At 44.0% G+C, this 12322-nt stretch overlaps 1 protein-coding gene across 1 annotated transcript in view; it reads right to left on the minus strand.

Annotated features, from left to right (window-relative positions):
* Positions 1-12322, minus strand: part of angpt1 (angiopoietin 1) — a 48208-nt gene that overhangs the window by 16716 nt on the left and 19170 nt on the right. Inside the window, exons 2-6 of the mRNA XM_084031988.1 lie at positions 10532-10687; positions 9871-9992; positions 8849-9081; positions 4377-4504; positions 2981-3082 (exon numbers count right to left, since the gene is read on the minus strand). Of these exons, the coding sequence (XP_083888114.1) occupies positions 2981-3082; positions 4377-4504; positions 8849-9081; positions 9871-9992; positions 10532-10687 (741 nt within the window). The remainder of the gene's footprint in view (positions 1-2980; positions 3083-4376; positions 4505-8848; positions 9082-9870; positions 9993-10531; positions 10688-12322) is intronic.

The following is a 12322-nucleotide window of genomic DNA, read 5'->3' on the forward strand; positions in this document are numbered from 1 at the left end:
TCCTAGAAATGATAAAAATCTCAGCGCTAGAGGATTGTGGAATGGATGGGAAGGAATTTTCTCATTTATTTTGTGATTTATTTATTGACAATCAGAAATCAGACCAGAACAAACAGTTATCGTGATAATAAATAATGTGGTTTCCACCCACCAGCGGACGTTTCCAGCAGTATTCTTTCCCATTCCTCTACACACATAACTCATTTTATACCAATGTATTTTACGCAGGTTTTATAAGCTCGTTCCTGGCGTGGACAGACTTACCTACATATAAAAGTGTATAAATGGGTACCAGCTGAAATAGACACACACCTTTTCCCATTCCTCTCAAGTCACACATGCTAAACTTATTATTACATGAAGACTTCTCTCCGCAAAAAAATACATACTGCATGCACGGGACACTCCTTCAAACAACTGCAAAAGTTAGTATTTGATCAGAGTGGCTCCCGGTTCCACAGGCAAAGTGCTTCTGACAGCAGCTAGAGTGGATTGTAGAGGAGAATATCAGGATGCAGGATGACATTACACTCTGACAGGACAGTCTGGACCGCTCCATTTAGGATTGGGAAAGAGGGGGGGGGGGGCGGAGGCGGTCAGGGAGAAGTCTATGTCTGTGCTGAGCGTGTGTGGTGATGAGGAATGGGAAGGAGGGAAAGTAAATATGGGGCATTCCTCGAGCCTGAGGCATGTCCTGCTGTGTGGGTGGAAGAGAGAGTGACTGGGGCCCATTACCGCTTTCTCTCTCTCTTTTTTTTCTCCCTCTCGCTCTCTCTGCTGATGAGATGTTCCCCTCTGACTGTCCTCCAGCTCGGTCCAACGCCACCTACTGCGAGTGTGGTTTATATCGAGAGCTCTGGCTTCGAGGCTTGGGAGTCGAGCTCTGTGAACGGTTTTTCCTTCACAAAGTTCCGCTTCTTCGCGATCGTTCACACGCAAACCTGATCCACATCAGTCGCACGAGGAGATGTTTCATCACATTGTTGGACCGAGCGCTCGGTTTGCATTTCAGTTACACTTCCTAAATATCCGAATGCCTGGGGAAAAAAGTAACTTTGAACACTGAGCGCTGTAAAACTCAGGAACTGTGGTTCCCAACCCTTTTGTGTTGGACGTCTCTATCAGATGAGCCCTGAAGTATCTCTCAATTTACCATCATGTTCTCATGAATTGATTATGATTTTAAACATAATATTGAACAATATGTCAAGAGTTCTCTGCTCATTTGCAACGCGTGGTTATTGTAAACTTACTAGTTAATTACTTAGGCGTTCCCCCCAGGGGTACTGGATGGGAACCAATGCTTAACAAACAGCGTTTTCACATGCTGATAAGAAGAGTGAGCTGTGAACATAATTTGCGAGGTCCCCTATGATGTGTGGTCTCCTGGTAATGCAATTACAAGCATTAGATGCTCTTAAGATCCTATTTTAACATGTGCAACAGATCCCTGTTGCCAAACGTCTCTCCGTGGTCCCACAAAGAAACAGCATGTCAGATGTTACTGAAAGATTTACAAATCCTCCAAGCACATTAAATCTGTGAGCACGCGCCTCCGGAGACCGAGAATGAGAAAATTAATAACGCAATAAAACCCCATTGATCACCTCCAGGCGGTTCAAGGAGACGAACGGTAATACTGAGCTGTCAGATCAGCGCCGTAAATGTCGGCCAAGGTCCGTGAGTGTGCCCTGGCGTGCTGTAACGAACTCCGTGCTCTCTGTGACACCTGTTCAAAACCTGGACCGTTTCCACGGCTGTCGCATTATCTCCGCCAGGCTTGTGAGGAGACTGTGTTTGTGTTTGTGTGCCTGTCTGTCTGTCCAGGGCTAATCTTGCATACGACTGGAGCCACCTGCTTCATATTTTGCTCAAGGACCATTCATGGTTTCGATGATTCACGTTTAAAAAAAAAAAAAACAGTTACAGGCTTTCCTGGTTATTAGCTCAGCTAGTCTGTTGCGGGCCACATTTTGTCCTTTGTCATTGCTCAAAAACCGGAACATCTACAGCTTCATTTCATACCTGATATATTAGAATCCACTGAAGTTAGGCACAATAAGAGATGAATAAATCCACATTTTTGTTATCTTTGCCCCCCCATCTTGACTCTTCTTTGTTTTCGGAGGGAGACGGGGGGACACATCTGGCCGAGGTCTGCACTAGAGGGCACTTTTTAGGCCACATATCTTTATTTTCTTCTTTTGCTGTCCTTTTCTTTTAGCTCTTTAGTTCTCTGGTTAACAATGTCCCACAAACTTGAACATCTTTCCCACTGTCTTGTACAGCAGCTGAGACAGAGGAAATCATTCATCCGGAAACAAACAAACTGATTACAGTGGATAGAATGAACACAGTCTACTTGACAATAAACTCAGAACTAAGGGAAGGTAAACACAGGTGACTTGCACAGCAAAAACACAAGCAACGCAACGGCCAGCAATAATAAATCCAGTTCACCGTCTAAACGCAGCTTAGGTTCTGAAATGTTAACACCCTCAATGCAAATATGCATACACTTCCCCCCCGATGACAAACAGATGAAACACCTGGCACGGCGCTACCGAGACTAAACAAATGTGTTGTTTGCAGATTTAGGTAATAATTTCCTGTTGGAAAAGAGGAAGAATAACAGCATGTCACCGAAGCCTCGGCTGAGTCTCAGACACCCTCGACAATATTGCGATGGGGGAGCTATCGCCGACGAGGAAGGACATCTGGGTCAGTGAATCCTGCCTCTTACTTCTCAGCGTGTTCAATCGAGGCCAAAAAGCGCTCGCCGTTTCTCATAATCCCAAAGTGGATTTTTGAAACAGGATGTTTTGCTCACAGGCGCAGTTTGTAATGGATACGAATGAGAGCATTATCTTCATTTATGACTTGTGTTGACTCACTGCCTTGTGTTTCAAGGACCACCGCTATCATTTTTGACTTTAATGGCTATGGATGAGTGGATGAATGCGCATCTGTCTCGTCTCACCGTCTTGTAATCCTTCCACGTCCTCTGGAAGTCCACGCTGCCGTCCTCTCTGCGCTGGATGACCGTCCATCCACCACCGGCTGTTTCCATGTTGCAATACACCTACACAATTGAAAACAGAGAGCAAAGGAGGGTGGGAAATAAAAACACATGTATGAAGTTATTGGAACAATGATAGCACACATTCTTTTTACATTTTTGTTTTTTTTGCAGGGTTCAGAAGATATGTAACTAACAAGCTGATTAACTCAACAATGAACGCGAGTCTCAGCGGCATTGACAAACAATGGAGGGTCATTTGGACAATTATTTGATTTCGGACACTCCTTTCCCCAGCTTTCGCGATGAATCATCTTCGGGAATGCGACGTATCTGGGTTCTCCTCAAACTTAATCAGCGTCTCCTTATCCCTCACCAACTCCCCGGAGATGGTCCTCATCAGCGCGGCCTGGTTTCTGCAGGATCAAAGCGGGGGTCCTGGGTGTAATGTGGCCCTTAACCTTGGACCCCAGCGTGTGTAAGCTGATAACGCCCGGGCTGGTGCTCTATCTGCGGCGTTGCTCTTTTGTTTTGAGGAGACCCCAGGGCGGAGCGGAGAAGGTCTCTCACCTCAGCCAGCCCACACAGCTGAACACACATGAACACAGCCTGGGTATAATTAGGGAAGTGCCCTTGACAGAGTCGCTTTCCCTCATCGTTCATGGTACACATGCACAAACTTACTTATATACTCACTTACGGTGGTCACGGAATCCCTAATGCTTAATATTAGCATTTCTAAATCTATGACCTTCATGTGCTCGTCCCTACAATCATACTGCTTTCATTTACATCACAGCCGTTTCAGCATTTCCCCTGAAACATAAGGTCTCGAGGAGGGAAATCGGCTGTACGTATTTCCCATAATATCTATCCCTTCTCTCATTAACACGTGACCTCACACAGTAAATGTTCCTGAACATTTTAGGGTTAGCCTTCATGTACAAAAGGGGCTTTATTGAAGTCGGAGTTACTGAAACTTCCCAACGCAGAGTAAAATTAAAATCTCTGCCCAGCAGCACCAATCTGGGGTTCGGGACAGAAATGCACACAGGCAAACCTCGTGCCGACCTCCCAACTTATTAAATCATCACTCCCATCAATCAAGACTATGTAAGCAGAGTGTAGAGGTTAGAAACACACGCACACACTTGCACGATTGTCACCATCCTGATCAGCTCAGTGTCCTGTTTCACACCTCAACGTCCCCCCCCCAACCAACCCCCTGCTTAACTCCTGCACTCACGCTGCCAAATGTATTTTCAGCCTTCAGTATTCCTGCTGCCTGCAAACCCACAATGAAAGACCTAGAAGCGGTGATGAGGCAGATATATTTTCACATCACTTGGCTCGCCACCTTTTTGGTCTCCTGAGGGTTGATCTGGATCGTGTAGACTCCGTTCTTGTGGAAGCCAGCCTGGTGGAGGTCGGCACAGTCGCGGAACTTCTTCTCCTCATCCGCGACCTTTGTGCTATTTGGCACAACTGTGGGCACAAAACAGAATATGGAAACACCGTCACACTATTTGAAGTTGTTGTTAATCTTTTAACATGGTTACTTTTACTTTGTTCACTTTTTCAGACTTGGTCTGACAGGATGCCAGATCTCAGGTGTTGAAGCGACAATATTTTGGGATAAAAGAAGCGATCAAATGAACATTTTTACCCCAGATTTAAACACAAGAATACTGACTGTTAAAAAAAAAGCCCATCTGTGCTATTAAAACCCGTTGCCCTTCATGTGACCCTGCGTGTATGGGAATCACAGTTCTATAATGTTTTATGAAATCACAAATTGCGAACAAACGCTTTAAAGGGGTCTATTTATCACATTTCAGATCTGTACATCTCAGAGGAGAAGATATAAAAGGAGTGTGAGGCAGAAGCCGATCGGTGAGGTCTCACTGCGAGTATCTTGTAACGGTCAGATACAATCTGAGGGGGACTAACTTATTAACAAGAGAGAAGCAGTTCATTGACTGGATGATCTCCCGCTCCGAAAAGGAAAAGGCCTCGGACGCTGACACACCAGCTGCATCCATTTCCATCTGTAGATAATTATGGCGGCACTATTTTGAAAACCAAGCAAGGGGCTAACGACAAAATACTACAAGCTATAAATTTCAAGTTCCTGTTATAACAAGTGGTTTATATTTACCTTCCAAGCCCTTGTTATATTGATGGAAATTCCTTCCGATTTTCCCTTTTTCCCCCCTTTCTCTCCTCTTACTTCCTCCCTTTCTCCTCCCATATGAGGCGTTCATCTCAATTTTCAAGCCGTTGTTTTTATTGTCGGAGAAGAAGATGTCAGCGATCTTCAGCCTTTGCTTTGATCCCCCCCTCCCCGAGCACAGAACATCCTGGTGGAAGCAGGCCGCTTATTTTGGGTGTTCCAATCCGAGCATTTTGACAAAGTATTGAGTGTCGGCGACAAGAATCTCCTGCTGTGACAGGTTGACAGAGTGGGCCCTCGCGCCCCAGACTCTAATACAACAAAGGGCGGCCCTGTCAGGCGGTAATTTACCCCAAGCCGGCAGACAGCGGGGCACATTTTAGAGGGTCGGGGAGATCACCGACAGAGGGGAACCTTCTGGTATTCGATCTGTAACAGTGCGGACGATCGTTTCGCAATCGCCTCCCTCGGTGGAAGAGGACTGTCTGCCGATGCTCAAGTGAAGGAGCGGCCCGCCTTGAACAGCTTGCTGCCCAGCTCTGCAAATATTATTTATGTCCTAATATTTATTTACAGAAAAATATTTTGTGGTTCAGCAGGGACTCGTATTCAGTAGGGGGTTCATGTGAAAGGACCAGCAGGGCTTGGGTGTTTGCATAAATCAGTACCCTTGCCAAATGAGCCCAAATACTCAAACTAAAGAGAGTGAGTAATGGAGCTAAATGGACTGCCATGGACATCACAGCTCCCATGTGACTATAATCAGTCTCTAAATGCCGCTGAGAGTTTAAGTGATTCCATACAAGATCCAATGAATTTCTCTAGTGGATTCATATATGAAGGGCGCAAAACACCATAAAATAACACCAGTTCATTCCCACAATACACTTTACAGCAGTGATGGGTAGTCCTCGTTCAACGTGGGACGAAGAGGATTACGGTGGGTGTGTGAAAACATCTGGGTAATGTTCAAGATTCATGAGATTTATAATAGAAACTTCCTTATGCTTATCTTTCCAATATGCCGATGATGCACCTCTTAAGAAGTATAACATGTACAACTATTTCATAGGAGCAAATGCATTTTGTAGGAAATACATGATGGAAATACATTGGGTCAATATTGAAAATGTGTTATAAAGTGAAATATGCTTCTTTAACAGTTTTAAATGTTTGCAAATGTAACATATAAAATCTAGTTCCCTCTGCAAAAATAAGGTCACTGAGGTGACGCGCAATAGCTGCCCACTTTACAGGATCTTTACAACAATAAGTGTCAACTCATTCTGCCGGTCAGTGAAGCATAAAAATAATCACGTGCAGAAATTTGGTCTGGATCGTAAAAGTGAGGTCTAATGAAGAGGTTTACTGTACATGTTGAGGCACTACAACCAAATTCCTTTTTTTAAGGTCTCAGAGTGGAGCCCTTAAATAATTCGGCTTTCTTCGACTCTGAGTAAGCAGCTGTAAAAATGATGAATGTCATTCACCGAGGGGGATAATAGAACGCTGTAAAACAAAATCATATTTAGCAGCTAGAAATTGTGACAGTGTTTTCCAAAGCTGATGTCAATTACCGTTAATAACAGTATGTGGCTCATTGCACCCTAATGAGGTTTGGTTAATGATTACAACCTAAACAAGAGCTCCACTGACGCATCTGGCCACATCAAAAAAATATCTCCACGGCCCTGAGTTTGCACTGCAACGGTTGAAAACACACTGGGAACCTTCATTTTAGGAAAAGCAATACATGGACAGCTGAGGGGGGGGGGGGAGAAAAAAATAAGTTTATGGAGATTTAATGTTTAAACTCCCTTTTTTAAGTAGCTGTAATCTTCCCCAAAACAAAGTCAAAGACGATTTGAGGCCATGCTTTAAAGGAAATGCTCAGGCTCAGTTTTCAAAACAGCGACTAACACAAGCAGACGCCACTCCGTGGAATGAAATGCTAACCCTTTCCTCGAATGAAAACACTAATCCGTTTCTCAAACAAACAAAAACCCTCCCCTGAACATGGAACAAAATTTAAAAAAAGACAGAGAGAGAACTCTGCTGTTTTTTAAATGCGGCCGTCAGATGAGCTCCACCTCCTCCTTCACCTCCTTTGGACGGGGCGTCCCTTAGGATCTATTACGGTTTGACTTATTCAGGCTGGGGTGAAGAAAGGGGTGGCCTCTGACCCGCACGCTCGCCTCAACCTTCAACACCACCGTGGAAGGGGAAAGGACCAACCACGGAGCGGCGGTGGCCATGTTGCATTTCTATCGCCTCTCATTAAGGAGGCCACCAATCACAGACGGCGGGACAGACTGTGGTACTCTGTTCTCCTGACCCTGCCGACACTGACGATCGCAGGAACGGTGGCTAAATAGAGGCTTGACAAGCAAAACAAAAACGGAGAATTTAATCAAACTTGCTAGAAAGCAAAGCCGGTAAAACAGACAGCCAGAAGTCTTCGCGTGAGGACACACTTGAGACTTAACACAAGGATGATACATAAGGATCAGTCGGGGCCAAAATGGTCTCAAAAGACCTCTGGTGATTAAATGCAATATACACAAATCCAGACTAAACAGATGGAGTGCGAGCAGAGGCCACCCGTGACCCTTTATTTTGCATGAAACATTAAAATTACAAAAGGGAGCAACGTGATAAATAGAAAGCATGTGAGATCATGTGTAGTAGTTATCCACTCATGACATTCCCTTCATACCCTTGTTGTTTCCGGTTTGGAAAGCAGCACTGTGAGGATTAGAGGTGTCTCTGCAGGAAAATCCACAAATGGAAATGAAGTTGCAACCGATCCCCCAACATGGACACTCATGTCAAATCTCATGTGGCTCTGGGGGAGTCAAGGCCAATGTTAGGATCAAGTGGGTTTTGGGATTAATGGCGAAGAAAGGGGTAAATGAGTTCACTGCGTTTGACCGAACAAGAGAGGTTCCATTGCTGCCGGGTCAAACGGTGGGCCAACAGGGAAATCCCTGGGCTCGCATTAACAGGAGGGAGAGACTCAGAAGAATAAAATAAGCCTATTACTTCATAACCGGTCATGCTTGACGTGTTCAGAGAAGCCGTGTGAACAGACTTCACAGAGCAAAGCGTGAAAAGTGACCCAAAAAAAAAAAAGAAGACAGCACCACGCTGGTTTATGAGAGGCACCAAACCTCTTTAACAGGAGCACACCGGGTTACAATAAGAACCGTGTTTCCTTTTTCCCGCTGCGCTCAACGACGCAGTGTTTTATAGCCAGCACATCCCTGTTGTCTCTCAGTGTGGGGTTAGGTAGAGCTTGTGTCATCATCATTTCTTGTAAACTCAAAGATGATATAACATCTCGCCAGAGGAAGAAAGTAATCAAAAACTAGTTGAGTGCCGCCGCCAACAGCAAGGGTTGTTGGGTTAGGGTCATCACTAGTGGTGTAGGCAACATTTGGCTCAGTCTATAACCAAATCAACAGAATAAATGTTTGTTCCAAATTATAAGAGATGTTTGGATACCTTTAAAGGTATCTGAAATGCCTGCGATACAGCCTAACATGCTCGATTGGATATCGATGATCCAATATCACAATAGCATATAATTGATCAGCTCATTTATGCTACACAGGAATTGCTGGAAAAAGGTCCAATCCTGACTGCAGTTCCCTTACCTCCATCTTTGGAGCAGAGGTTGAGCAGGTTATGGACGGTATCCATCATCTCTTGCTGCTGCCTCTGCAACGCCGTGCTGTTTCCTGTGGCCCGGCTCAGCTGGGCTTCCAGCTCCCCGATTACCCCGCTCTGCCTCCCCACCAGGGTCTGGAGGCTCCCTTTCTCCTCCTTCAGCGTCTCCAGCTCTTCACTGTGTCGTACCTCCATTTCTAACATCTTCTGCTCCAGGAGGCTGAGGGGAAGGACAGACAGACGGGAAGTTTGTGATGGAAGACGGAGAAGTTGCTTATTATTATGGTCCTTAAAGGCATCCAGATCTACTGGAACTACAATATTATATGACATTACAATCAAAAATGGTAGGTTTGGTTGCTATGCATTTCCCCTCACAATATAAACAGACTCATCGGAGGTAAAAGAATAAACCTTTTCAGTATGTGGGAATAACCACGATACAATCTAATGCCTGAAAGATGATATAGGCTGACATCAAATTCATTACCTGATCATACATTTAACTCTATTATAGATTTCGGTGAAGGAAAAAGTACAGACGACACGTACAAGATGGAATAATGTCATAATTGGTGAAGCTTAGGGGAATTGCCTTCAGACAACCAACTCCATAAGCCTCAAGAAATAAGTCAGAATCACCAGGGACTACGCTTTCAAATGGTGTTCTTTTTCCCCCCCTCCAAAGTGATTGCATGGGGTCACTATGGATACCGCAATGATGTGGACCAAACCCTTTACATCATCTAAGACAATCCCACAGCACCAATCAACTGTAAATAACCAGATTTGGAGACACGAAAACCCAAAAGCCACATTTTAATTGGCTGATTTCACGACAGAGGCGCAGCGGTCCAACATGGAAAGCATAGCCTCATCGGAGAAAAGACCAGCTTCCTATTATACTGAATATTGTTTGGGGAAAACAGACAAACTACGTGTTAAAGTCAATGAGAGCTATCTTTGTTACAGAATGGATGGTATCCAGGGTGTGGGGTTTTGGGTTTACCTGTTCTTGTCATGCAGCTTGCTGATCTCATTGGTCTGGACCATTAACTCTTTCTCCAACTTATTTGTGGAAAGAGAATTTTCCAGCAGCTGGATCTCAAGCCTGGATGTCTGATTCAGAACCTGCCGTGATAAGAAATACACATACAAATACAATAGATGTTGTACTTTAATCCATACTGAATTAGTTGCTGTAATACCAGCTAATATCATGCACATGCACACCAAACGCAGAGCCGTAGCTCAGGCTTTCTACACACTTATTTGAAAACACACGCACATTTGAGGCAAATATAAACGTTGTTTTCGTTGTGTTCCGACCAACACATGGTAATACTTGAGAGATATTAATCTCTGCTGTGATTATCTTTGCAAACAGTTATCTTTTTTAGCGCTTTAGCAAACATCACCCACTGCTAACTACTCAACTTTCCATCACCTCCTCCTCTAAACATGGAAAGGAACCTCAGCCAAGTAAGTCAAGGCATTTATACAGCATCAGTATTGTCTTTGGACAGTGTTCTGTAACCATTTTTTTGGGGGCCGAACGTGGAATAGCTGAGTTAATGGAGCGGAGGATGGATCCTCTCGATGTATGCGCATGAGAAAGACGTAAAGAGAGACTTCCGCGGGACACATTGACATGTTTTTTCAAGGGTTACCTGCGTCTCAACGTCGGTCAGCTTGCGCGTCTGTTCGGCGGTCTGCGACAGGAGGTTGGTGCCCATTTCCAACATGGCCGCTGTGTGGTTGTGGACGGCGCTCTGCTGCAGCTGAGCCATCTCTGTCTTCATGCTCTCTTTGATGTAGTTCTCAATCTGAAAAAAGAAAAATAGTTACAGACTATTCAAAAACGGAACCATGGAACCCTTGAAATGCAATTGCTTTGAGATTAAGTCCAGAGTCAAGAGAGTGAAAGTCATAAGCCACATGAGTCTTTTGATGTGCAGAAGCAGCTGATAAAACTGGTCCCACTGGCCTGATAAATCTTGCAATAGATGGAATTGATTTTCAACTCTTTGTCAGTGCAGTCAAATGATAAAAAGATGGTTTACAAGTGACAACAGGCGGTTTTCAACTCTAAGAAAAATATGAGCCGAGTATACATCCACTTTCACAGAAAAGCAATTTTAAAGGATACCTGATAATACACCTCAATTAAGATTAGTTTAAATCAACATTCCTCCAGGCACACACTGGAAATGGTTTCTTATGCGGCTTACAAATGAAAAATGCACAAAAAAAGATATCACTTCCATCGTTTGAGTGGCACTCAAGTGAAGAGCTGGTTTAGTCAATAAAGGCACAGCCAGATGGAGGTGGTTAGCAGAGGATGGAAGAGGCAGAGATGAACAGATATTCACTGGAGCTTGTCCAGAAAAGACTCTTTCATCTTTATCTCCAAACGCAAACAAATAAGAAGATGGAGGTTTATGTTGGTTACGAATCTTCCCGTGGAATATCTATATGGACCATCTGTGTACTATTCTTTTATTATTTCATTCTTTTCCCTCACAGTGAATTGACGGTCAGGTATAGCATCAAACTAAAGGCCTTTAAACTCTGGGCTTTTTTGTGTGTGTGATTATATAATGAAATATTTTTGTCATTAATTTCAAACAGAAAGGCAATATTAAGCGGTGAAAAAGCAACCTAACATTCTTCAGAGTTTTTGCAGAGTGAATGAAGGCCTCAACCAATCACATTGTGTGGAACTGCTTGGTTTGCATCAATATTTAATATTAATATACTAATAACAGGGTGGCTCCATCCTCCAAAGAGCCACTTCTGTATATCCCACATATAATATTGGTGGCGAGGTATTTCACATTTTCTTGTTAATTGTGTAAAAGTCTGAAGTCTTAGCTACGTTTTTGTAATTTGTATACTTGTGTCTTATTTTGTTTTTACGGCGTTTTACATCATTGTATTCCCTTGACGATATAGAAGGGCTTGTCTGTGTATTGTTAGAGAAATGCTTTTGTTTAAGAAATACATCTGACTTGATTGGATTTTAAGTGTCCACATGTTCGATGTCCGAACACGAACCGCGGTGATTCAATAATCGGCCATTGGGGAGATTTTCAGTTTGGCTTTGGCTCATCAATGGGGTGTAACAGCCATGTTTCAGGAACACATCGTCCAAGACAAATCAGAGTCAAACAGCACAACATCACATGTGTTGGTGTCCTTAGCAACAGTTCCCATCCTGTGTTGTAGCTGTGGGCCGGATTAAACTACTCGCTCACCGGGAGAAGAGTCTATAGAGGAAATGCTGTTGCGAGTTACAAGACGCGTCCCACAAAACGTAGTTGGCGACCATTCGTCTCCATTCGTCTCCATTCGTCTCTGCAGGTGCACTTCATTCGCTTGTGCGAGTCCTGATTCCCGCTGATTTAGCCCCACTGACCTTTGCGCATGTATTCCTATGAAATCAAACATAACGTTTCCAA

This window comes from Eutrigla gurnardus, assembly GCF_963514095.1.
Source record: "Eutrigla gurnardus genome assembly, chromosome: 17".
Lineage (NCBI taxonomy): Eukaryota > Metazoa > Chordata > Actinopteri > Perciformes > Triglidae > Eutrigla > Eutrigla gurnardus.